General features: G+C 51.8%; 12 protein-coding genes across 12 annotated transcripts; 2 read left to right on the top strand and 10 right to left on the bottom strand.

The window, feature by feature from the left end:
• Nucleotides 1-3,375: 3,375 nt before the first annotated feature.
• Nucleotides 3,376-3,780, bottom strand: N7515_001631 (uncharacterized protein; the record flags this gene model as incomplete). The annotated part of the gene is made up of 1 exon (XM_056662375.1): nucleotides 3,376-3,780. The coding sequence occupies one exon, from the start codon at nucleotides 3,778-3,780 to the stop codon at nucleotides 3,376-3,378; it is 405 nt and encodes a 134-aa protein (XP_056524488.1).
• A 394-nt stretch (nucleotides 3,781-4,174) lies between these two features.
• N7515_001630 (uncharacterized protein) lies at nucleotides 4,175-4,396 on the bottom strand (the record flags this gene model as incomplete). Its single annotated transcript, XM_056662374.1, has 1 exon — nucleotides 4,175-4,396. The coding sequence occupies one exon, from the start codon at nucleotides 4,394-4,396 to the stop codon at nucleotides 4,175-4,177; it is 222 nt and encodes a 73-aa protein (XP_056524487.1).
• A 462-nt stretch (nucleotides 4,397-4,858) lies between these two features.
• On the bottom strand, nucleotides 4,859-5,269 carry N7515_001629 (Major facilitator superfamily domain general substrate transporter; the record flags this gene model as incomplete). Its single annotated transcript, XM_056662373.1, has 1 exon — nucleotides 4,859-5,269. The coding sequence occupies one exon, from the start codon at nucleotides 5,267-5,269 to the stop codon at nucleotides 4,859-4,861; it is 411 nt and encodes a 136-aa protein (XP_056524486.1).
• Nucleotides 5,270-6,153: 884 nt separating this feature from the next.
• N7515_001628 (aspartate--tRNA ligase MSD1) lies at nucleotides 6,154-8,342 on the top strand (the record flags this gene model as incomplete). Its single annotated transcript, XM_056662372.1, has 3 exons — nucleotides 6,154-6,364; nucleotides 6,442-7,160; nucleotides 7,224-8,342. The coding sequence occupies 3 exons, from the start codon at nucleotides 6,154-6,156 to the stop codon at nucleotides 8,340-8,342; spliced, it is 2,049 nt and encodes a 682-aa protein (XP_056524485.1).
• A 1,026-nt stretch (nucleotides 8,343-9,368) lies between these two features.
• N7515_001627 (uncharacterized protein) lies at nucleotides 9,369-9,923 on the bottom strand (the record flags this gene model as incomplete). The annotated part of the gene is made up of 3 exons (XM_056662371.1): nucleotides 9,369-9,494; nucleotides 9,556-9,753; nucleotides 9,822-9,923. The coding sequence occupies 3 exons, from the start codon at nucleotides 9,921-9,923 to the stop codon at nucleotides 9,369-9,371; spliced, it is 426 nt and encodes a 141-aa protein (XP_056524484.1).
• A 2,076-nt stretch (nucleotides 9,924-11,999) lies between these two features.
• Nucleotides 12,000-12,555, bottom strand: N7515_001626 (uncharacterized protein; the record flags this gene model as incomplete). Its single annotated transcript, XM_056662370.1, has 3 exons — nucleotides 12,000-12,125; nucleotides 12,187-12,384; nucleotides 12,454-12,555. 3 exons carry the CDS (start codon nucleotides 12,553-12,555, stop codon nucleotides 12,000-12,002), a joined length of 426 nt encoding a protein of 141 aa, XP_056524483.1.
• A 1,374-nt stretch (nucleotides 12,556-13,929) lies between these two features.
• cox10 (protoheme IX farnesyltransferase) lies at nucleotides 13,930-15,525 on the bottom strand (the record flags this gene model as incomplete). The annotated part of the gene is made up of 1 exon (XM_056662369.1): nucleotides 13,930-15,525. The coding sequence occupies one exon, from the start codon at nucleotides 15,523-15,525 to the stop codon at nucleotides 13,930-13,932; it is 1,596 nt and encodes a 531-aa protein (XP_056524482.1).
• A 164-nt stretch (nucleotides 15,526-15,689) lies between these two features.
• Nucleotides 15,690-16,657, top strand: N7515_001624 (putative monosaccharide-P-dolichol utilization protein; the record flags this gene model as incomplete). Its single annotated transcript, XM_056662368.1, has 2 exons — nucleotides 15,690-16,316; nucleotides 16,382-16,657. The coding sequence occupies 2 exons, from the start codon at nucleotides 15,690-15,692 to the stop codon at nucleotides 16,655-16,657; spliced, it is 903 nt and encodes a 300-aa protein (XP_056524481.1).
• Nucleotides 16,658-16,817: 160 nt separating this feature from the next.
• med8 (RNA polymerase II mediator complex subunit MED8) lies at nucleotides 16,818-17,646 on the bottom strand (the record flags this gene model as incomplete). Its single annotated transcript, XM_056662367.1, has 2 exons — nucleotides 16,818-17,445; nucleotides 17,522-17,646. The coding sequence occupies 2 exons, from the start codon at nucleotides 17,644-17,646 to the stop codon at nucleotides 16,818-16,820; spliced, it is 753 nt and encodes a 250-aa protein (XP_056524480.1).
• Nucleotides 17,647-18,635: 989 nt separating this feature from the next.
• N7515_001622 (uncharacterized protein) lies at nucleotides 18,636-19,893 on the bottom strand (the record flags this gene model as incomplete). Its single annotated transcript, XM_056662366.1, has 3 exons — nucleotides 18,636-19,204; nucleotides 19,284-19,523; nucleotides 19,593-19,893. 3 exons carry the CDS (start codon nucleotides 19,891-19,893, stop codon nucleotides 18,636-18,638), a joined length of 1,110 nt encoding a protein of 369 aa, XP_056524479.1.
• Nucleotides 19,894-20,879: 986 nt separating this feature from the next.
• N7515_001621 (uncharacterized protein) lies at nucleotides 20,880-21,749 on the bottom strand (the record flags this gene model as incomplete). Its single annotated transcript, XM_056662365.1, has 1 exon — nucleotides 20,880-21,749. The coding sequence occupies one exon, from the start codon at nucleotides 21,747-21,749 to the stop codon at nucleotides 20,880-20,882; it is 870 nt and encodes a 289-aa protein (XP_056524478.1).
• A 1,481-nt stretch (nucleotides 21,750-23,230) lies between these two features.
• Nucleotides 23,231-24,090, bottom strand: N7515_001620 (uncharacterized protein; the record flags this gene model as incomplete). Its single annotated transcript, XM_056662364.1, has 2 exons — nucleotides 23,231-23,922; nucleotides 23,985-24,090. 2 exons carry the CDS (start codon nucleotides 24,088-24,090, stop codon nucleotides 23,231-23,233), a joined length of 798 nt encoding a protein of 265 aa, XP_056524477.1.
• Nucleotides 24,091-24,675: the final 585 nt, after the last annotated feature.

The raw sequence follows: 24,675 nt of genomic DNA, 5'->3' as shown, positions 1-24,675 counted from the left end.
CCCTACAAAGTCCAATTGCGACTCGCATCACCCGACTACCTACTAGTACCTACCTCCCAAATATTGAGGACGAACTATACCTTTTCCTGTATACCCAGTCTACTACTTTTCTAACAAAACATTGACAACACCAAAGACCCTCCAGTAAATCCTGCGGCTGCCCGAACCCTCCATAATGCGCAAGGCAAAGCTTATGAACTACCCACCTGTCAGACGGGGTGATTATCCAGGCTTGATAGACGGGGAGACTGGCTAGGTGGCTTGGAATATGGATGAAACCGTATAGGACGAAAAATGAGGCGCAAAATCTGACGGATTACAAGACGAAGACTTATACAAGGAAGCCCACTGTACGGTTTTTGGAAAGATATTCGAGTATGTATGCTGCCCAGGCGTAATGCGAATACTCAGTAGTCCGTTGAACAGCGATTGACCGCAAATTACGGCAGATTGACGGGAAATAGGTTGGTGTGACAGGTTTTGACTTCGTTTGTTGTTTGCATTTCGCTTGCATGTCGCTTGACTTACTTCCATCAAGTAAAGCAAGCGTCCACCAAACGGGTGGTATGGCCGAACTGGGTATATATCAGTCGGCAAGGAATCAAGGAGTAATTATACGAGCCATTGGCCCCTGCAGCGCATAGAATGCCGTTTTATGCATTTACCATGGGATCAAACGACTCATTGCTTCCCTCCAGTCTGCGGCTGCTCACAGTGCTCTGCCGAGCCATCTTCAAGCTTCTACTTCGGCGTGGAGAGGCAGGTCAGTACGAGAAGTGCACCCCACGACTCATCGGGACAGATTTCACTTTGTCATAAATCATGGTTGGCTGGAACCTTTCTATGGCTCTTGTTACCTTGTGGTTGGTCTCAATCGATTCGCAAATCCACCAGTCAACCCCGGACACTCCAGAATCCCACGTATCATGTATGTAGATAGATTCCGGATTGCAAATGGGAGAAGACGAACCGTTTGAGGAAAGGAAGCGGGTGAGTTCTTCACCTACCTAACTAGGCGGGCCCTTGTGTAAGACCAATGGATATGATGTCGTCGTGAAGTTTGACCCGCCAGCACAATCTCGCGCAAGCACAATGTGACACGCACCCCCAATGCACTCGCCTTGAACAATCTGTCCATGTACCCAGTATAGGCAATCGCTTATGTCGTTCCAAAGTTGCCATATTTAGTGCTCCTCTCACTTTACCTTCTCCTTTCTCAATCCATCCTCCAGCAACCTCCATCAACCTCCATCCCCAGACCAATCAACATACCTGTCAGGCTGTCACAACGAGACTTCAGATAGATCTGGTCTGCGGGATCGGTTGATGAGGCGCCTCAGTCCAAGACGCAGACCATTGAAGAGCGAGATGTGGACACAAGGGCAAAGCGGGTCATTCCCCCGGCTGCCTCGCTGCCTCGAGGGTGACTAGACCCCTCGTCTCTCTTGGTAAGTATCCCGGGATCTCTTTCCATCCCTTTCAAATTCATCCACCTCCACGACGAGAGTTGATACTGATGGCTGCGGCTGACACAGGGACTGAGCAGGCATCTTCTGCTCCCCGCTCATCCACGAGGAACGGAGCTCCGATTGTTCTCCGTGTGAGCAGCAAATGAGGAACTTCATCAACGGCGATGACTATTTTATCAAGAGTTTCGAGTATTCCAACAGCCACAAGTGCTGGAAAAGACTCGACTGAACGCCTCGGTAAGTTATCGATATCCATCTGAACTTCAACGACCTGAACTGCTTGATGGCTAACGTGTTTGCTCTTTGGTATGACAGGTCGGGATAGCTAGAACCGTCGGGTGAGGATAGCCATCAATGAAGGCATATGTGCGGTTGGAGGCAAGCAATCGGGACTGTCCCATACTCCTCCCCGATCCCCTGTGCAGTATAATGAACCAGTCAAGGAAGGGGGTCACACTCTTGTCTCATATGACCATCCCAGTCATTGGATGCTGCTGCATGTGGCATGCCATCCGCGTCCCCGTCCAGTTCACAAGCACGGATCCGGTTGTAACCATTTATCCAATTCGCCAACCACTTGGTGAGTCGAAGTATCCATCCATTAATCACCACCCTGGTGTCTCGTAGCAGCACACTCTGTTTATAACATTCCTCATAGTGCTTTGCTACCTGCAAGATGGCCGACACCAACTTGGCTCGTGTTGCGAGGGAAGACGCGATGGAGAACGAAGACATCGACTCCCTGTTATCTAGCCTGTTGTTATCTCGCCTGTTCGAGGGTGGGACAATTTGCACGAAAGCTCTGCTCAGGTTTCACATTCACCGATGGTTGATTTCGGTGAAACAGCATGACGAGGTCGCATCTTTGGTTCCGGAATGTCTCTTCCGGATTCTCATCGGTTTCACCGCCGCTCAGAAGGCGGATGAGATCTGGAGTTCAAGGAAGGCGTGGCTTATGAGACCTCCCGAACAACAGCCCACCTATTCTTTTCTCGGGCAACTTTTTCATATGGCGCAGATGTCCGGAGTCGTCGGATACGTTCGAGTTGGAACCTTTTCACCAATTAGGATTCGTCTCCACTTAGGGTCCCCTGTCGCCACCTGGGGTTGCTCAATCACAAGTTGGTTGAAGACTACCCGAAGACTTCCCGAAGCTCCTACGTGGAGCGCTGCGTGGAGTGGGAAAACAACGATTGGCAGGGGGTCGTGACTTCGGACCCCGTCGAGAGTATTATCGGCGCGATGTTCGTCGATTCCGGCGGCGATCTCGACGTTTGCCATGCGTTTGTTGAACGCATCGGCCTCGTATGGTACATCCAGCGAGCTGGTGCCGATGGTGTCAATGTCGTCCACCCACGCAATATCGCCCAAGACATGGTGAAGGGTGTAGGCACCTTGGTCTTCAAACGGAGGAGGATCGAGGTTAAGGCCGCCGTTGCTAAGGGGAAGTTGGAAATGGTGGTCTGACTGTGACGTGCTCCTTCCTTCAGCCAAGCTCTTGCCATGGCAGTCTGTCAAGTCCATCTTATTTGCGGTCAATAGTGCCAGCAGCAAAGTGAGTTAGGCGTGACTCATGATAGCTGCGGCTCAGGTGCCTGAGGATGCAGGCAAGGACGAGTATGTTTGACTTTCTCGCTGCCTGGTACGAATGAATGTGCTTAGTTCTCATTGGATAATCCTCCTACAATTATCGAGTTGAATTCACGATTCCATATTCAAACCCCCATTTCGAGTACACTAAGACTAAAGACTCTGAGCCTAGATCGTGACACATATGCCTCATACATGGTCTTAGCATCTATATCCGCCATAAACCCCATGTATCATGTAGATAGATGCCGGATTGCAAATGGGAGAAGACGAACCGTTTGAGGAAAGGAAGCGAGTGAGTTCTTCACCTACCTAACTAGGCGGGCCCTTGTGTAAGACACAAGCGGAAGACACAGTAAGTCCGTTCTCCCCAGCCAGCGATGAGCTCGTCCTTCGCCGAATCCTGTCGTTTCGCCCATTCCATCATCGTGAGCTCATAGTCCGGAGTCTCATTAGCTACATCCATCACCGAGAAGCCATGATACAGGCCCTCCGCAAGGACATCTTGCAGTGTCATGAACGTATGTGTGCCGGGCCAGATATAGCCTCTCGTGAGGGCGCTAACAGCGAATTTCTGCACCCCCGCCGAGCCATCAAGATAGACACGGCCACCGGGCTTCAGCACATCCCACATTGTGCGTGCGAAGCGGCGATAGTTGGGGTCGGGGATGTGTTCAATGACTCCCAGTATGACAGCATGGTCATCCATTTTCTGCATCATTGTTGCTACCATCCCAAGCTTGATCGTGCAGAGTCTGGTGACTTGACTTGCGGTACATCCCTGAGCTTCAATACCGTGTCTTGTCTTTCCCCGAAGACTGTTTTCATTCACCTTCTGTGTTGTCGATGGGGACCATGCCCTGCCCTGAAGTCATCACATCGTCTGTGGGCTGTCTCAGACTCTCAGTGGGAAGAACGGCAACACAGAAGGTGAATGAAAACAGTCTTCGGGGAAAGACAAACCACCGTATTGAAGCCGAGGGATGTACCGCAAGTCAAGTCACCAGAGTCTGCACGATGAAGCTTGGAATGGTAGGAACAATGATGCAGGAAATGGATGAAAGTGTGTACGGGAGGAGGAGAAGAAAGAAAAGAATTGGAGTGGAGATGGTCCTCTATTTATGTCGATTGATCCCAGCCGCGCCGAGCAGAACACACGCCAAACTGGGCAAAAGCTCTTGACCATGTCCATATACCTCAGCAGGAAAGAAATGGCTCAGGTCACGAGGTCCCAGCCGCCGCGATTCAGGACACGCCGAATTGGGCGGGAGCCCTCTGAGGATGTAGTCCGGAGCAAGCGCAGGCGAGGTGATCCCAGCCGCGCTGAATATGGCCATTCTGGATTAGGCAGCGCTTTTCCGAACCACTACTGGCACTGCTACATATGGCACTCATCAAGGGAAGACTGCTCTTGATCAGCCTACATTGTCTTGTGACGGACGGCAGCATTATAACATCAATAGGAACACCAATCCAATAATCCACTCGTCTACTCGTCCCATGTCAACAAGTTCACCTCACCGGTGTCACACAGTCACTGTGCCCACCGAGCGCAGAATCCGAGACGGTTTCGAGAACCGCTTCCCGCGCACACCTTACAGACCCTTCTACCTTCCAAACCCTACAGATGTTCCGCACCTTGTATGTCCTGTTCACCTTTTGTATAGCTAACACTTACAGGTACAAGCTTCACGCGTTACCTACTTGGGTGATTTATCTCTCGCCGGACCGCAGGGCCCGGGGTCGGGTCTTGTATGTTATACTATGGTTAAATTAGACCACATCTCCATTTACTAGCACTAATAAGTATACCTGGAAGACTGCCTCATCTTATCCGTCAGATCCGAGTACGCAGCATCCCCCGATAACTTCATATTCTCCTGCTCTGCCTTATCGCGACAACTGTTCTCCCATCGGCGAAGAAGTCCATAGGAAACAATAGACGCAATCGCCACAACCGGGCACTCGGGAAGACCTTCATGTCCCTTGGAATACGATGGAGCTTTACTGGCACGGAAGCATTGGGGCCCAAGAATATTGCCAATACAATACGCCAAGAAGAAGACTGCGTTCATGGTGAGCTTCTTGCTGTGCCCGCTGGTGTTCGCCATGGGAAGAAAAGTCGACAGCACGTACCGCGCCCAATAGGTGTAGAAGCTGTGGTATGCTGCCAACAGTCCCCTCTGGTTCTCGCGAGGCAGCTTCCACATCAAGATTGCACAGGTCATAGGTAGGCACCAGGTCGGTTAGGGCGATGATGTTGCAGCGGGAGTTGGGGACGTTGGCAGCAATGAAGCCTAGCAGTATCTGCCATACTGTTGCAAGGACACCAGTTGGAATACCCAGGACGGTGGTGATCAGCGGTGTTTACCCCAGGCCTGTCACGATGATGGCGTAAAGGATGACCAGGCCGGCGTTGGGGATATTCCGGGCAAGTGAGAACAGCGCACTGTAGCCAAGCCCGCGAAGTTCTGCGTTGCCGCGGTGCACAGCAACTCGGGTTATTTTTTACACTAAACAATGTGGATATCCAAAGCATATCAAATCAATTTGGAGACCTTCTTTAGAGCTGAGAATAACTACCGTGCCGCTAACTGCAGATATCAGAGCCGGAATAGAGGACACGAGACATCGGGCGTCGTTCCAACACCAGTCCAAGATCCATCTATTCCCGTGAAGATACCCTCAAACCATAGCCCAAAGCCAATGGTTACACCTCCAAGTCTTGTAAATGGGATCAGAGATGCCTTCATCGCGTCCGTCAAGTAAACAAGGTTGGTATGCCGAACGCATATATCACAAACCCTCCCCTCGAGTCGTACAGCCCTTGAGCTCTCCGAAGAAAGAGAGCCGCACGTCTCAGAGAGAAGCGACTGTCTCATATATAACACACTAGGCTTTCATCATTAAGTATAAAACTTGGAAGGATGAAGAAGAAAAGAAAAAGAAAAATTCGAAGATCCCGCGCTTTTTATTTCTGCACCCGCTAGTCCGCTTTCAAGGCGGTATACTATTCTGCCGGTTTTTATTGACCGATCGTTCGGACTCCCGAGCTTCCTCCGCGGAGACATTTGCGAAGTCATAGAATTGAAATATGCACATTGCTGCTGTGCAGCTCCGCAATTTGCGGCTCAGGTCCAGCTATGCTGAGATCTCGAAAATATTGCGTGGTCGGACTGCGTCTTGGGCTGGACAATGCTACAGACCCGTTCAGGCACCTCGGCAGTTCCATGCTAGGGCTTGTTTAAGACAGGAGGATACTACGAAACAGCTTCCTGCCTTTTTGGAGGCTTACAAGCGGGCTGGTAGGTGTACTGCTTCTGCTGAATGCTGCGCAAAGTCGAACGCGGGAGAATCAAGTCTAACATTAGATATCTTGCAGTTGACTTCCCTCCCGCTACACACGACTTTGAAACCTTCTTCGCAAAAGCCGAACCGAACACAGAAGTAGTCCTCCACGGCTATCTCGGAAACCGCTCAGACTTGTCCAAGAAACTCTCCTTCGTGCGACTCTCCGATCCAACTCTCCAACACAGCCTGCAGGTCATCGCATTCGCCAAGAACGATGCCTTCGAGCAGCTCAAGACCGTGAACGTGAACAGCCCCGTCGCTGTGCGCGGTATCGTCCAGAAAAAGAAAGTCAAGCCATCAGAGGCGGCTGATACACCAGTCTCGGAGCTATGGGAGCTTGCCCTCGAAGAAATCCACCCACTCAACGACTTCCCCAAGGATATTATCATGACCCCGGAAACTGTTTTCCCGCCTGAGCAACGATATCTACAACTGCGCTCGGATGCGGAGTTGCGCGAGGCCCTGAGGTTCCGTGCGCAGGCGCATAATGTCTGCAAAAAGGAGTTGGAGGAACAGTGCAAGCCGCCGTTTGTCGAGATTGAGACTCCGCTGCTGTTCAAGTCTACGCCGGAGGGTGCTCGGGAGTTCATTGTGCCTACGCGGAGAGAGGGGCTGGCGTATGCTTTGCCGCAGAGCCCGCAGCAGTATAAGCAGATTCTTATGGCTAGCGGGTTGCCGCGGTATTATCAGTTTGCGCGCTGCTTCCGGGATGAGGATTTGCGGGCGGATAGACAGCCTGAATTCACCCAGGTATGCAGTTCATTCTTTCCAAGTTGGTCAATTGTTATTGGTTGTGCTAATCCGATGTGTTAGCTTGATTTGGAGATGTCTTTCGCAACAGGCGACGATGTCATGCGCACCGTGGAAGGAGTCATCCGCCGACTCTGGTCATCATTAATGAAAGACCCAGCCCCAGAGGGCCCATTCCGCAAGGTCCCTTACCAAGAGGTCATGGCCAAATACGGCTCCGACAAGCCAGACACCAGATACGGAATGGAAATCATCCGACTCGACCACGTTCTACCAGTCGATCTAATCAGCAAAATCTCCGACCTGAACGATCCAATCGTGGAAGCCTTCAAGCTAGAAGGAAACGACAACAATCCCTCCGAAACCCACAAATTCATCACCCAATTCCTCGACTCCCCCGCCGGCATCCCATTTAACACGAACCCCCACGGCGGCCCCGGCGTCTTCATCTACAACGGCAAACAACCCCTTTGCGGTCTTCAGCCCTTCGGCTTCGAAGCCGCCGAACAAGTAGAAGACCTCCTAGACCCAGACCACGGCGACCTAATCATCCTCCAAGCCCGTCCTCGAGCCCCATTCTCCGGCGGCTCAACACCCATCGGCGATCTCCGCCGCGCCATACACGCCCACGCCGTCGAAACAGCCTTCAAGCCCGCCCCGACAGGCTTCGACTTCCTCTGGGTCATCGATTTCCCCCTCTTCTCTCCATCCGTGGACTCGGAGCCCGGCCAGGGCGGTGCAGCAGGCTTCTCTTCAACCCATCACCCCTTCACGGCACCCAAGACCCCCGCCGACGTCGACATGCTCCTCACGGATCCCACCAAGGCAGTAGCTGACCACTACGATCTAGTGGTTAACGGCGTCGAGCTGGGCGGCGGAAGTCGTCGTATCCATGATGCTGCTGTGCAGGAATTCATTTTCCGGGATATATTGCAGATGCCTGCGGAGCGATTGGCGGATTTCTCGCATTTGCTTGATGCGCTTCGCGCGGGCTGTCCGCCGCATGCGGGGCTTGCGTTGGGCTTTGATAGACTTGTGGCCGTTATGCTTGGGAAGGAGTCGGTGAGGGATGTTATTGCTTTCCCGAAGACCGGGAAGGGGGGTGATGATGCTATGGTTGGAGCTCCCAGTCCGATGACTGAGGAGGCGTTGGAGACTTATCATCTTAAGTTGAGGGGGTAGAGATAGATGGTGAGGTGGGGTCATTGTATATTATGTTTCTGTAGATGCTTCTATTTTCTATACTTGTACAATATTGATGTACTATTGAATACCTGTTGTGGTTGAGAACTTGAAATACTGTTGTGATATGGCATCACATCCATGATCGAGGCCAGAGGACTTGTTGGTGAGGCATTCCTCTAGGTAGAAGACTACTAGTACAGGCATCCGACTTCCGTAGTCAATCAACTCTCTCTTGTACTTCTCTCACTAGTCTCAACTGCAAGAAATACTGTAGGGAATACTGTAGTGGATACTGTGTTTGTTAGGTCGTATCCCGTGATTTCTGAAATACTAGGAGCGATGAAATACTGTATCCGCGACGGTATTATGGCTTAGAATACCGTAGCGGCAATATTATTAAAGCCGAACACGGTATTCCTTACGGTATCTCATTTCTACTGCTGCCGGGATGGCATTTCATGTACGGACAATAGATGAACGTAGAAGTAGTAGTCATGTGGCCGGATGAAGGGAAAGGAGGAAGAATCTATACTGCAGGAGGTCAAACGTGTTCGAACTGCGCACATATTTCTCAGCTGGCCTACAACATGTCTGTTACTTCCATGTGCACTTGATTTGAATATCTTCAGAATATTCTTCATTTGAGTCTTGTCTTCGGACCAAGTAACGAGAGACCAGTCGGCGTAGAAGAAGCTCGCTCTCCGGGCGAGCGAAAGGCATATGACCTGCAACGAAAGATGAATTCCAGGCGGGCTATGCTGATGATGGAATCGGTTTTTCATATGAATACGATACAGATGGGAGAATGATGGACAAATATCTGTATGTGTTGAGACAAGTGAGAGAAGAAGAAAGAGTTGATTGACTACAGAAGTCAGGATTCCTGTACTAAGGTAGTAGTCTTGACTCTTCTACCTAGATTGCTGACCACCAACGCCTCGATCATGTGACGCCATGTCACAACAGTATGTATTCGGGGCGACGAAGAGGGGGGAGGAGAGAGAGAGAGGAAGCAGGCCAGGCTTAGGTGCTGGAGTTGGCATCGAGGAGCCGGAAGTACAGCTCCAGTTGGCGACGGCCCTCGGCAGCCGTGGCGATCGCCTCTTCACGGCTCTTCCCACTATGCAGTCCCACCTTGTCCCAGTTCACCTGCTCAATAAACCTATGGTCAGCTCAAATCACATTGAATCAGAGGTTTTTTCGACCGTACCGGTTGGGGCCGCTGGAACGTATAAGCCAGGAGCATGTGCTCAACCTGGCTACTGTTGAGAATCTCAGAGAGATTCCCAGACACCTCCCCATCGTGGTGCTCAAGGTAGTCGGCAAGCTTGCTGCGGCCCTTTCCCGCCGCAGTCTTGGCCGAGTTTCGTGGGATCCGGCTATAGACGCCAACCCTGTCCCAATTGAACTGCTCGATAAGATATAAGTCAGTGCTCAGTTCAAATAACATGCTCTTAGAAGATCATTCGTATTTACCCATTGGTTGGGCCCACAAGAATAGGCCAGGAGCATGATCGTCTTCAGCTCTTCGCTGAGCAGAGCTCTTTGATCCAGGTCGTAGGTGATACCTGGCGGCATGTTGTGGACGTATTTGGTAAAATCCTTGGAACGGAGGAAGCAGAAGGTCAACGATGGGAGTTACCAAGGATGAAATATGTGCGAAGGCTTCGTTGTGAAGCCGGGTTAAGTAGCCAGAGGCTAGACCGCCCATAAGCGGAGAGAAGAAGACATTGCTTGCTACTTCGAGCGTCACGAGACAAGGATGGAACGAGTTCCAGCGAGAATATGTTCGACTGCCTTTCCTTTCCGCATACCTGACCAAGCATTAGACCCCTCGAGCAGGATGCACGGTCTTCCGCAACACATCTGTACTCCACACTTCAAACAAAGAAGCACACGGAGCTCATGTCTTTGAAATGACTTGGTATGCCCCCTTCCTGGGGCAATGCAATATCACGTGCGTGGCCACTGCCCAGGAAAGACATCAATCAGGGCCTTCAAGCGCGGCTTGAAATCATCTCTTGGCGCATTCAGAATATCCGGCTAGCTGCAGACATCTCACATCGTGTGCTAACCTGGTTGGCATAGTCAGCAAAATGTTTGATAAGTGTGCATTCAAAACGATCATCAGTCGGAGAGCTGTGAGGCAGCAAGGCTGTCACGGCTGAGATGAAGTGCAGTAGGTAGGGCTTGGATGACCGGGCTGGACTTACGTTGATCCGGGGTACACGACAATTGCTCCCGGTTTCATCAGTGGCCGGTTCGCATGGACAGGACCTTGCAGTATCGAAGAGTTGCAGGTGTGAAGAGTTGAAAGTGAGAAGAGTTGCAGATGTGGAGTTCAAGTGGACCAGCAGCGGCTATTTATCCAGTGTGGGGACGCCGAGGATCCATGACCGTAACGGGTAACCTAGACGACGACGACGGCGACGGCTACTACAACAAGAACTCCTACAACAACAGCGTCAACGTCCAACGGCAACGACACCGACAATCCCCAGCCATAAGTTTTAAAGCTTAATGACTTGGAACAATCAAACGATGCGATTGACAGTCATTGACTACCGCGCCGATATTGCTACCTGATCATATTCCTAGCTTCGTTTCGGAGCCTCGGCATCTTACTCATGGTACTCTTTTATGGATGTCACTCAGGCGGCGGTCCATTACTACGCATACAAAAAGATCAGCTATCATCAGCAAAGAGTACTGACCTGGATAACGACAAGGGCAATCTATGGGCCACTCGTTACTTACTCTACGACGCCAAGATATTCGTTCGTCGGCGCATCTAAGGAACACTTCTGTACGGAGTACACCTAGGAAGCTGAATAGCTGATAGCGTAATTCACAAGCGAGTCGGCGATCCAAGCGACTCGTCAGCCCCAAAATACGGGTATAGTACATGCGATTTACTGTCTCAACGACCATGAGTCTATTTTAGCTCCTTATTTCAGAATCGCCATCCTTGATTAGAATGCTTAGCGTTTTGTATAGGATTTCAAAGATATCGAAAGGCTTTATTATGGTAAGTTCAAAAATTACCGAAAATCCGTTGCCAAAAACGAGATATCTATAACGCAATGGATGGAACATGAAGTCTTGGATTCTTTATCCCGCATCAACAACCCAGATACCACACCACCAACTCAACATTTCTCTCACACTTATCTTGTTTCTAAACGAGTGGAGAAGTGAACTTGATGCCTGATGGGAAAGGAGAAAGGATTTACACTGCAGGAGGTCAAACTTGTTCGAACTGCGCACATATTGTCCGTTGGCCTAGTTACCTACTAGCTAACTAGTTACATAACTAACTATCTTGGTAGTTGTGTAACTAGGTGGTTAGGTTAACTTCAAATATCTTCATTTGAATGTCCGGCAGACTGATGGATTGAATACTTTGGCTGGTTGCCAATCTCCTGAGTTCGGGCAAACTAAATCCATACGAACGCCAGCTGAACGACTATTAAAAGAAATAGACAACCAGACAGCCAGATGAACACAAAATAGCCATATCCAATGGTCCTCCTAAGCCTCATCCCAGGTGATGTTCGTTGTTCAGAATTGCCAATAGGATCGAAGATCTTAGGTCTCCGGACCATCGATTGAGAAGAACCGGTCGGCGTCAGAAGTGGGCGGTGCGACGGAGGCTTAGGGGCTGGAGTTGGCATCGAGGAGCCGGAAGTACAGCTCCAATTGGCGACGGCCCTCGCCGGCCGTGGCGAACGCCTCTTCATGGCTCTTCCCACTATGCCGTCCCACCTTGTCCCAGTTGACCTGCCCAATAAACCTCTGGTTAGCCCAAATCACATTGAATCAGAGGGTCATTCGACCGTACCGGTTGGGGTTCCTGGAACGTATAAGCCAGGAGCATGTGCTCAACCTGGCTAGTGTTGAGAATCTCGGAGAGATTCCCAGACACCTCCCCATCGTGGTGCTCAAGGTAGTCAGCAAGCTTTCTGCGGCCCTTTGACGCCGCTGTCCTAGCCGAGTTTCGTGGGATCCGGCTATAGACGCCAACCCTGTCCCAATTGACCTGCTCGATAAGATGATAAGTCCATGCTCAGTTCAAATAACATGCTATTAGAAGATGATCCGTATTTACCCTTTCATTGGGCCCACAAGAATAGGCCAGGAGCATGATTGTCTTCAGCTCCTCGCTGAGCAGAGCTCTTTGGTCCAAGTCGTAGGTGATACCTGGGGGCATGATGTAGAAGTTTGGTAGAATTTGTGGAAAGGTTGAATCAAAAGGCCGATGATGGTAAGGACCGAGGTACCAAGGATGAAATATGTACGAAGGCTTCGTTGTGAAGCCAGTTAAGTAGCCAGAGGCTAGACCGCCCATAAGCGGAAAGAAGACATTGCTTGCTACTTCGAGCGGCACGAGACAAGGATGGGACCAACTTCAGCGATAGCATGTTCGAATGACTTTCCTTTCCGCATACCCAACCAGGTATTAGACCCCTCGAGCAGGTTGCATGGTCTTCTGCAACACATCTGTACTCCACACTATGAAAAAGAAAGAAGTCCACGGAGCTCATGTCTTGTCACGACGAACACTCGCTTCTATTGGACCACACCGAGCAGCTTTGGTGACTCGCTCATTCTCATGGTCGACCGTTCGATTCGTCCTTTCTACAAAGTCGACCCATTACTCCACGCCAGGCCCCGAGGGACCACGTACGGTTTGCACCAAAGAGCCCAGCTCGCCGGAAACCGGAAGGCCATCATGCTCTTGGCCTTTGCATCATCGACTCGACATGGGAGTGGGACGGTGAAATGACTTCGTATGGACCCCTTCCTGGGGCTAGTATGCAATATCACGTGCGTGGCCACTGGCCAGGAAAGACATCAATCTGAATCAAGGCCTTCAAGCGTGGCCTGAAATAAGCTCTTGGCACATTCAGAATACCCGGCTAGCTGCAGACAATAGACATCAAGTATCATGTGCTAAACTGGTTGGCATAGCGTTTCGCCGTTTGGACCAAGGTACACTAGCTGACTAGCATGGACTAGAAGGCTCTTGGAGCACGTGCGTCTTCGCAATCGCCGTCTTACTCTTGCTCAGTTGGTCAGCGCAATGTTTGATAAGTGGCATTCAAAGGATCATGCAGTCGGAGAGCTGTGAGGCAGCAAGGCTGTGAGATGGAGTGCAGTAGATAGGGCTGGGATGGCCGGGATGGACATACGTTGATCCGAAGTACCTCACGACAGGCCATAAAACGCCATCCATATGGTGATAACAACTCTCCTCGAGGTTGCATAGGATTCTCTTCTCCCCACGATTTGACTTGCATCGCGTATGTACAGGAATGGATACATGCTATATGTGATGTATGCCGAAACAGCTTCATCGGGGACACTCGACACTCGGTTCTGAGTAGAAGAAACAAATGAGAAAGATCTGTATGAATTCCATATAGAACTGGCGACTGGTGTTGTACAAAATAGAAAGAAAACGCCACTCCAAACCGCTGTATAAGACAAAATCCAAAGACCAAGTTATCGGTCAAAAGATGAGAGAAGACTACCAAGGTGTCAAGTGAAGCAAAGGGACATACTGTGAATATAATACCAAATCTCACACAGTGGACAAAACACTCGTCCGAGATGTCGGACGTGTAGTAGTAGTCTCCGCAGGCTTAGCCGTCTCACCCTCCTCTTCCTCATCTTCGTAGTACAAGAAATCATCCTCCTCATCCTCAGGATGACCGAAGAGATTCCTCCAAACACCATCCCAAAGACCCTTCTTCGTAACAAGTCCACCAACAAGCAAGATAGGCAGCTGCCAAATACTAGCCCAGAACAGGCCGCGCGCAGTGCCGTTCGCGCCCTGGTGCTGCCAGAAGCGGTACGCCTCGCGGACCAGCCAGCCGTTGGCGACAGTACTACCGACGAGGAACCCGTGTCCGACGACATTGACCCACCAGAGCCCAAAAGACAAGGGGAACATGAGGACAGCATAGCGCAGGGCAACGCGGCCATTGCGGGCCGGGTTCACCCAGCACAGCATCCTGTACCCGGCCGCCTTGTACTCGTCACGGATGAGATGGGACAGGGCGTTGAAGTGCGGGAATTGCCAGGCGAACAAGATGCCACCTAGCAGCCATCCGCCGATGCTGTTTTCGCTGAAGAGCATGTCACGCCATGTGTCGTGGCCGATTGTCGCGATCTGGCCGGCGGCCGCCACCCAGCCCATTAGCGGCGGGATTCCGCCGACCACCGCGCCGACCCAGGTGTTGATTACGTGGATTCGCTTCAGAGGTGTATATACAAAGGCGTAGAGGAAGATGTTTGCGGCGGACAGGGCGGTTGTCGTCGGGTTTGTTCCGATGTAAAGGAGCGAGAGACCTGTGACGGCTGTGCCGATCGCGAAGAGCAGAGCTCCCCGGCGCGAGACGAGTCCGCGCACCAGAGGGCGATTGCGGGTCCGTGACATGAGTGCGTCGTACTTCGGTTCGAACATCATGTTCAAGGTATTGGCACTGCAGCAGGAGAGGAATGTACCCGCTGTCAGGTAGATGAATGTCAGGGTCGAGGTCGAAAGGGTGGGGAGTGGGGTCATGGCTGGGTCGAGAGTGAGCAGGGACGAGATAGGGTACATTCCGTATGCCGAGGTGGTGGTGAGGACTATCAGGAAGGAGAGTCGAGGTTTCGTCAGAGCGAGATATGCGGCTAATTTGCGGCGGAGGGAGGTGGTGGGGAGGGCGGAGGAGAAGTTTGACAATTGCGCGGAGGCATCCAGCGGGAGACAGCCGTCTGCCTTGCTTGAGGCATTGTTTTGTTCCTTCAAACGTTTCCGTCGTCGATGTGGGAGTTCTTCTGGAGTTGCTTGCGGTGCAATTGCCGCGGAGGGTGTTGCGGATGAATCGAGTCCAGTTGCGGTAGGATCAGTCGGAGGGGAAGAAGCTGTTGAATTGCTCTTCGCATTGGAAGATGCAAGTGAAGATAGCAGTCCACCTTTGCTGTTTGATCGGTCGTATAATCGATTGGCCGAGAAATATGTTTCGTGCAATACCGAAGGGGACTGGCTATTCGCGGTGCCGGTCCTCCGTTTCGAGGACGATAGGAACCCGCGAATGGCGTCGTGTCGCACAGGACGAGACCTTACAAGACATTGTGAGCATACAAGAGCCTCTCGAGGCCTCCTGAGAAGGGATGGCCGCAGAGGGATCATGGCGGGTCGGTCATGCAAAGGAAAGAAAAGCGAACGAGAGAAGTTCGATTTCCCCGGCGGTGCACGTGCCACATCCGTTAATTTTGGCGGAATGTCAACAACTTCCTGGACATACGCGGATTCTACTTTCTTTTCCTTGGTGCCGACTCAATATACTATACACCATGGATACCCTTCAGAACTCTGTCATCAAGCCTCTTCAGCCCTTGCTGAAGCCGATCGTCTCCGCCATCCCCGAACCCGTGCACGATGCCGTCGTCTCTCTGATCGGCAAGCCCTGCCATAGCGCCCTGCTGCTCGACCTCGACGTTACCAAGGATCCTCTCTGCACATCGCTTGCGATCTCCAAGGCCCTCGGCATCGCCATCGTCGGTGCCAGCGCCGTCGTCAAAATCCCGCAGATCCTGAAGCTGATCAACTCCCGCTCGTCGGCCGGTGTTTCATTCGTCTCCTACGCACTCGAAACCGCCAGTCTACTCATCACCCTCTCGTATAGCGTGCGCAACCAGTTCCCATTCAGCACCTATGGCGAGACTGCTCTCATCGCCGTGCAGGATATCGCCGTCGGTGTTCTCGTCCTCAACTATGCAGGCCGCTCCGCCGCGGCCGCGACTTTCGTTGCGGTCGTAGCTGCCAGTGTTTATGCGCTGCTGTTTGACCAGACTCTTGTAGATGCGCAGACTATGGCGTACTTGCAGGCTGGTGCTGGTATTTTGGGTGTTGCGAGCAAGGCTCCTCAGATCTACACTATCTGGCGCGAAGGAGGTACCGGTCAGCTGAGCGCTTTCGCGGTATGTTTAGATTTGCCATTTGCACAGTCACGATGCCATATACTAATTATTTGCTTTTGCATTAGGTCTTCAACTACCTTGCCGGATCCCTGTCCCGGATCTTCACCACCCTCCAGGAAGTCGATGACAAGCTGATCCTTTACGGATTCATCGCCGGCTTCTCGCTCAACGTGATTCTCGCCACGCAGATGCTTTGGTACTGGAATGCCCCGGCAACCAAGCAGAAGGCAGCTCCTCGCGCAAAGGCCATCGAGGTGCCCTCGGCCAAGAGCACCGGAGCGTCTCCCGGAGCGTCTCCCAGACCCGGCGCGAAGACACCCACGACCCGCCGTCGGGGCTAGCCGCTTGATAGCTCGACTATACTTCCCACTGCTTTCTTATTTTTCGTCAAAAAAAAGACCATAATAGTGCCATCCGTTTGAGAACCACGCAATTATACAATAGAGTAATCGCGCCACTTCAACCTCGCATCCATGCACCCCCAATAAAAGTAAACCAAACCTATGGCATCCGCCCAGTAGTCATATGCCTCAAAATCAAATCCAGCGGCACAAACGGCTGCACTGGATGTTTCTGATGAGGCGCAATATCAAACTCCAAGCCCGCACCCCCAGGCCTCCTCCTAACACCAACAACATCCATCTCCTCCCCATCCCCCTCCCCCTCTTCCTCCTCACTCTCCCCCTCCTCCTCATCCTCCAATTTCCTCCTCAACCCCGTAACAACATTCTCAATACCCATCTCCCTCTCCTCAAGCGTATAATTCCCACCCCAATTCCTCCTCCGCGCCTCCTGATTCGCCTCCAGCGGCGCCCACGCCCACAACTCCGCCAGCTCCGACTCGCTCAGCGCGCGTGTCCCGTCGTCGGCGGCGATGCCAGCGGTGGATGTAGCAGGCTGAGGTTCAGCATCGGTGCCGACTTTCCGGCCGCGTGAGACCCAGTCTTCGACGCGCGGGTCGAGTTTTGTCCGGAGGAGTTGTTCCAGCGTTGGCGCTTGCGTGCGGCCCGGGTAGTCAGGGCCCGGGTAGGCGACTAGGGTTGAAAGGAGGTCGCGGTTGTCGGAGAGTTGTTCGGAGACGCTGGTTAGGTTGTTGGAGATTATACTTGCTTGGGATTGGAGGGAGGTCCTGGGAGTGTGTTAGTTGGTGTTCTCGGTGAATTGAATCGATGCTGGGATGTGGGATGGGAGGAGCTGTTTCTTACCAGGGTGGTAGAGGGTCGCCTTGGTTTAGGCTTCCGATTAGTGAGGCGAGGGAATGTGTGAGCTGGACGAGTCGCTGTCTTGATTGCTCGAGGACTTTTATTTGGTCTTGGTTGAGGTTCGACATTGTGGGTGGTGGTGAAGTTGGAGAGTTGGAGATTTGATGGTCATCTGAGGTGGAGAAGAAAGTGTAGATCGAACGCTCGGGGGATTATTTACCCACAACTTTGACTCTTCGAACTTGTCTATTTTGATATTCAGTTCAATATAGTCTCTAGACTGAACCTCTCTCATCCTATCTCTCACTGCAGACTCCGAATACTTATTCCTTCCACATCAACAGCAGAGGTAAGTCGCGACCACAAACCACAATAGCATCCGCAACGCATCAGGCACTCCAACCCCCAAACATGCCTGTACGTACAGATATTCTCCAAGTGCCATAGATAGAACACCCCAAAGCCAAAAATAACCTCAACTTCTCAAGATCGACACCTCTCTTGCGATTGGACCCTCAGGCCCCTGGAAATGCGTGCTGAAACGCTACAGATCCATCCAACCAATCTGCATCGACGCCAAAAGACCGAGGACGCCATCTAAGCATCTGCAGCCGACCCGCTCGTCTCGGCCGAACCTTCGGATGGGTGAGCGTAGGTTTCACTGGACCGTCGCTGGGCGTGTCAGTGCTATTTTGGGAAGCTATTTTGGGATGTATGCGCTGTTGTAGTTGCTCGTAGCGGAGGGCTGGGATCAACACATAAAAGCCGTTCTTGTCGCCCGCTGAAGATTGAGAATTTGTCTACTTCATACGATAAGACGCCATCTTCCGGACTGAATTGGTCACTTTTGTTCCATAGTGAACTAGAACACCCAATACCTCAGCAGAAAGACACGCAGACATACAGATGTCGGGGATATTATCGAAGGGAGTCAAGTCAGAGACTCCCGGACAAGGAAGCAGAAACGAAAAACACGCCAACGCCGAATGATATGAGCAGATATCGCGAGAATGCATTAAGCCCAGCCACCGACTATAACCCTCATTCTCTCATCCACCAGACACGACACGAACGGGGCATTATAACACCAATGCAGACGTCGTAGGATCTTCCTCACTCACTGCCACTGACTCGGATTCTTCTGATCAGGATCCACAACCTGCTCATGAACTGGGACGGGATACTGCCTAGGCTGCTCAACAATATCATGCGTGAACCCGCTCTTATCCTGGGCCTGGTACTGCTGCGCATATTGCTGCTGGCTGTGCCCATGACCGTATGGAAGCTCCTGCCCACGACCATCGTTGTCAACAAACACAAACCCAGATCCATATCCGTGCCCGGCAGCACCGTGTATCGGGCTATCGGTCCAGGGCTGCTGCTGTGCGCCGTTCAGGTCGTTCCAGCGGTTGTACGCGGATGAGCGGCGGGTGCGCCGGTTCTTCTTTCGACGGTGGCGGATGAAGAAGATGCAGCAGATGGTGATTGAGCAGATTAGGATTAGGAACCCTACGATTGGGACGGCAATTACCACGCCTAGGTTTAGGTTTGAGTGGGATGCGCCGGGGGTCGTGAGGGAGAGACTTGATGGGAGGAGGGATTGGGTGAAGATCCTTGATGGGGCGATCTTGAAGGTGTTGCCGGTTGGTGTTTTGAAGTGGCAGTTGTAGCGGATGGATTCGAGGACTGGAAGTGGATGGTTAGCATGGACTGGCTCTCTTTTTGCATTTGCTGAGTTTGCAATTTAGATGCAGGGCATACGCACAGTTTGCGATGTACACCTGCTGCGTCGTCATGTTGTAGCAGAATTCGCAGGTGTCAACGACGTTATCTGCAAAGGACGGTGTCTCACACCAGGCGGCCAGATTCGATACATCCGGCTCATCGATGTCGTTTTCCACTGCGAGACGCACGCCATCGCATGCGACTGGACACGGCGATGAGACATTGGAGATCGAATCCGGATACCCGAATACACAGGTTGAGAAAGCGTAGCGCAGGTTATCTGGTTCAATGTGTTAGATCTGAGCGGGATCTTGCGATCTGCGATTTCCGTCAAGTGATAACGACATACAGAGCGCCCAGTTCACGTCCGAGTCCCCGGTTTCCGCATCGTGGAATTCGCTGTCTAATTGACAGGAGATGCATTTCTGGAAGTCCTTCCCTACGGAGGTTGAATTATAGTTTTCATCCAAACACGTAATCTCGGAGGAAGTCGTGTTCGTCGTGGTACCACAGACGTCTGTACAAGGCGAACCTGGGGTAGTTCTCAATCCGAGGACCACTGGAGCTGGGCTATTGAGCAGCACCACAGCTAGGAGAGAAGCTAACAGCGTCCTGGAGGGTCTTGCCCTGCCATCGCTAAGCCAGAGCATGGTGAGAGAGTCCGACAGCACAGCGACCGCCGAGGGGGGAAGGGAGAATAGACAGAGTGCCGGTCGAGCGATCTCACGTTTGCATGAGAGATAGGTAGATGATGGCTCAGGATTATGAGATGTTGCTCGGGGCGGGAAAGCTTCTTTTTTCTCACTCCGGGCAGACCTCACGCTGCTGTATGGATGTGATGACCAAGTGGAGTAACTGACTCGACGGGCTCTAACAGAGCAACATAGCAGGGAAGTGCTGCACAATCTATGCACCTGCCAAGGTGCTAATGCTTAGGCGAATTGATTGGAACATGGGACCGGTCAAATCAAGCTATTCATCGGGCTGCCAATGTTGGTTTCCGGCGCTTAGAGGAGGTCGCCCACAGGCTGGTTGGTGACTGTACCCTGGTACGTACCCTGGCTAGGGAGTTGAAGAACAGTTGGTGGGGACAGGGGAATTTCCCCATCACTGTGCTGCCAGTAGACATGCAGGAGGCGTCAGTGTGATGAAGAGTGAGGGTTGATTGGTGATAGGCTGTGACTGTGATACGCTCGTGCATGAGATGCACGGACCGGTGCTGGACCCCTCATTTGAGGGCAAGGACTTGATCCAAACGGGTATCGGCACTCAGAAGTCGAAGACAAAGAACTGAGGCTTAACTTGCCAAGCAACTCTTGCTACGGAAAAATTGGGGACATTTCGTGCTATGTATCCGATATTTTTTGAAGTAATTGGAAGAAAGGAAGATAAAGATGCAAAATTACTCGACATTTCTCCCCAATGATTATATGAAATAAAGCAGATAAGAAAACCTCCAATGCAAGATCAACCTAAAAGAAAAAAACAAATCGAAACGTATCCAGTCCAACGGGCGACTGCAGGGATTCCAATCGAGACTGATATGGCGTAGGATAGTAGCCACCCAGGCAAAGGCCAACAAAGGCCACCGGCAGATGAACAACTCAAGATCCGAAAATTGTATGTTGATAACATATCAACCATAGAGCTCATCGTAGGAGGGTACCAACTCCTGTGGAGGCCCACACTCTGGTTCCGTCTGTTTGACACGGGAAGGGTATCTCTTCTCAGGGAAAGGAGGTTGCTTGAGGGTGTGGTATCCATAGCGAGGAGTAGAAGGCGGCATTGAGGGAGCAGAAATAGAGGATGCAGCGGTAAAGCTCGTTCGTCTCGAGCTGGTGCCGCCAGAAATAGACGCGGTGGGTTCTGTCGCACAGCTTTGAATGCTGCACCGACGCATGCGCGAAGTCACGGAGAGTGGTGGGGACTTGGCGGGGATATCGAAGTCTTCGTTGTCACGCGTTGCGGGTGATATCTCTCCCATTCCAAAGTCGCGGGGGCTCAATCGAACTCGTGGGCCTAGAGTATCGCGTTCTTCGTCGTCTTCCTCTTCCTCTCCGTCGCATGAGGAGTCATCGCTAGCGCTTTCGTCGTGGATTATAGAACTTGGTGGTCGGTGACTTGCTTCGCGCCGGTAATCGCCACCAAGTTCTTGAGGTCCAAATCCTTGAGCTGGCGGGGTGTGTCTTTCTCCAACGCGACGCCGAATGTTCTGGTCAAAATACCCTGTAGGGAAAGGAGGAGACTCCGGGTGGAGTTCTCGGGTGCTCGTACTTCGGGATACTCTGCTCGAGGTGCTGTGGCTTCGCTGTCGTACTGGGCCAGGTGAATTGTATTGCTGGCTGTCTTCGGGTTGTATTGCTGCCCTTGATGGGTGGTTCCAGGACCCTTGTAAGGGATAGGAGATAGAAACATCACCCCAGCGCGAGTGCAGTTCTGTGGACACTCTGCGCTTTCTTTTGAACTTCTTCATGAAAGTCGCCATGGCCTTGAACAGGTTCCTCATCGGAGCTGTGGGGGTGATGCGTTCGGGGTTGGAATATACCGAAGGGAGGACAAATCACTCCCTAGTGCGTCTTCATCCCAGGATTGACCGAACCCCCCACCGAGAGCATGAGTCTCTCTCGAGGGTAATTATATGACTCACAAATCTCGCAGCAGAACAAACAGAGATAGAGAGAAGATGACAAGGGCAGAGAGGTTGCCCGCGTGTGTTGAAGTTATATCAAAACGACACGTCCATGGAGGCGCACTAGCTGACCACTGCATGCCCGTTGGTAAGCCGAGAAGAGAGAAGATCTTCTGAATGAAGTGATTGACGGATCGGTGTTGGAAGCCAACTGACCCAGCGAGCGATTAGAGACCCGGGAAAGAGCCCGATGGTCTGGGTCGACCCCTCTGCTGGCGGCCCCCGGGGTTGCAAACGAAGAATCGACACAGTGTTGCCTCACAGAAAACAACAGCGCCTCAAGAGAAAATCAAAACGGCTAGTCGACTGCAGGTTCAGCAGCTGGTCGGCCGAAGTAGCTAGGCGGGTCGCCGTGAATGAGAGGCTCCCGCTGCAGCCTGAGTTGAAGATGCATGTGGGAGGGGTAGAGAGCAAGGGAATTTGGAATCCCTGTTCTCCCCTGTTCATTCTCAGCTACTCTGAGAGTTGTGAACTGCGGCGCAGTCAACCTGCGTTGATGAATTTGACGCGAGTCAGGGTAGCCTTGGCATGGCGGCTTGGCATGGCGGTTGTCTAGAGATCTCCACTGCGGCCGAATAGCTATGAGATAGGAGATCCGTCATTTGCACAGGTTTACCTCGATTCAGGGGTCTATGTGCCCACTTGACGAAGGTAGGGTGGCAACTCTTGCCGGACTAGGCATTGTTGGCGCAATAACACAAGATGGAGCAAATGGACAGGGATCAAAAGAGGGGATGCTGCCTTTCGAAAGAGGAGAAATGGCATGGATTTGACTGTGACGCGTCTGAATCCCTGCAAGAAAGTGGACTTGAAGGGCCCATATTCAGGTCGAGGGTGTGTGAATGGAGAAAAGCACACAAAGTACGGAGTACACCAAAGCTCCGAGGAGTTAGGAAGGGAAATGCAACATTGTGTTAGAAATGACTCTCTTCACCGAGGGGTTGGATGGCGATTGAGCACTCCACCTGTCCACCAAGTAGCTCAGATAGGCGCTGGGAGATCCAAAGGGGCAATCTCGGGATGATCCGCGATCAAAACAAAATGATTTTCCGGGCAGATCTTAAGCACGGACCAGGTGGATTTTCTGGATATTTACTCCGTGTTGGAGATAGAATCAGTTAACTAGCAACCTTCACAGGGAGATGAAGCATCCCCTTCTGATAAAACCAAAACCCGAAAAAAAAGACAAGCCCCCCCCCTGTTCATTTTCCAAATACAAGCAACTCAACGCCATCGTGATATTCGTAAAAAAGGGAAAAGAAAAGAAAGAAAAACAAGCCCCCGCCACCATCACAAAATCACCGGAAATTGGTGATCAGCCGCGACAAAACAGGCTTAGGTCGTCTTGGTCCAGTCTGAGAAAGCATTGGCTCAGAAGCACTTCTCTCCCTCCTTTCCCTGCGTTCCTGACCTTCCTGTCTAGCACTCGGCTCCGGCGGGGGTGGCATATCCTTCTGTCGCCCGGGTATAGGAGCTACAGGTACAGCTACAGGTCCAGGCCCCATCGGACGTCCAGGCTCGGCCATTGACAAAGGCCGCGAATTTGTAAGTCTGGCATCGTAATGAACTGCACTGAGGCGTGAAGAAGAACCGGGATGTTGGTGTGGATGTGCATATGGATGTAGATTTGCAGGCTGGGCGGGGTTATAAGCATACGGGAAGGCGTTTATGTCGCCCGCCATAGAGCTTGGTCGGATGGGTTGGTACCGTGATGGATCGTATATTGGGAGTGTTGGAGGTGTGGGGTATGGCGGGGGCTGGTCGTATGAGGAGCGGGTGTGCTGTTGGATTTGGTATTGGCGTTGGGACCGGCGATTGGTGTCGGGTGCGAACGAGGATAGGGGCCGCGGTTGGGGGTGGAGGGCTCTGGTGCCTAGTTCCTCGGTTTTATAAGCTGGGGGTGGCTCGAGGGGAGAGAATTCCTCTGGCTGGTGGGCGTTTCTTCTTCTGGCCCGTTCTTTGCGGGAAAAGAGATATAAAAGGCCGGCCACTTGGTTGGTTTGGGGTTAGTTGGAGCTCATGGTGTCGGGGTTGCGGCTCTGGGCTGCATACTTGCTAGGAATATGAGGCTGCTTGCTATAGCGCCAATGATGATGACGGCTGTTCGGCTTGAGGGATTCTTGACGGAGCGAGTGTCCAGGATGGAGTTAATTGACATATCCCAGAGTTTGATGTTCCAATGGGGATATGTCTAGCGGGTGAAGAGGTGGTAGGATCTCCAGATATTCCAGGTATACCGTATACAAACAGAATGTCCAGCCAACATCGACCTCCTCAGATACCTTGGCCAACTGTTGCACTTCAGACTTGAGCTTCACACCTCTTGGCTTGATATTAAGAAATGACCTCAACGAAACCACGAGACTATAGAATATAGATATATAAGACGCTGAAACGGGAGCATCGAAGCTTAGTCGCAACCTGACACACGGTCCCTGTTTCAGAGGTTAAAGATAGTAGCAATTAGCCTCTTAACTATAGATAGATTCGCCCGAAACGACCGAATTAGCTGTCATTATCACCATTAGCTTGCATATGTGCATTAATGTGCAGGGGCTAGACTCGTGTAAATGCGCCCTAATTTCTAATTTAGAAACCAACTGCATCTGCAAACAGAACACATCGACGTTCGTTGACTCGTATACTATCCTGCTTTGACTGGTCTGTTGGAAGCGCCCCCTCTGAGCGAATGGGAATCCCCGCTTAAAACCAACACTGCACTTGACGAACAAGTATAAAAGGG

The sequence above is a fragment of the Penicillium bovifimosum genome (genome assembly GCF_028826915.1).
Source record: "Penicillium bovifimosum strain IBT 22155 chromosome Unknown utg000002l_segment0_segment0, whole genome shotgun sequence".
Classification (NCBI taxonomy): domain Eukaryota; kingdom Fungi; phylum Ascomycota; class Eurotiomycetes; order Eurotiales; family Aspergillaceae; genus Penicillium; species Penicillium bovifimosum.
This window is presented reverse-complemented; position numbering and strand designations above follow the sequence as displayed.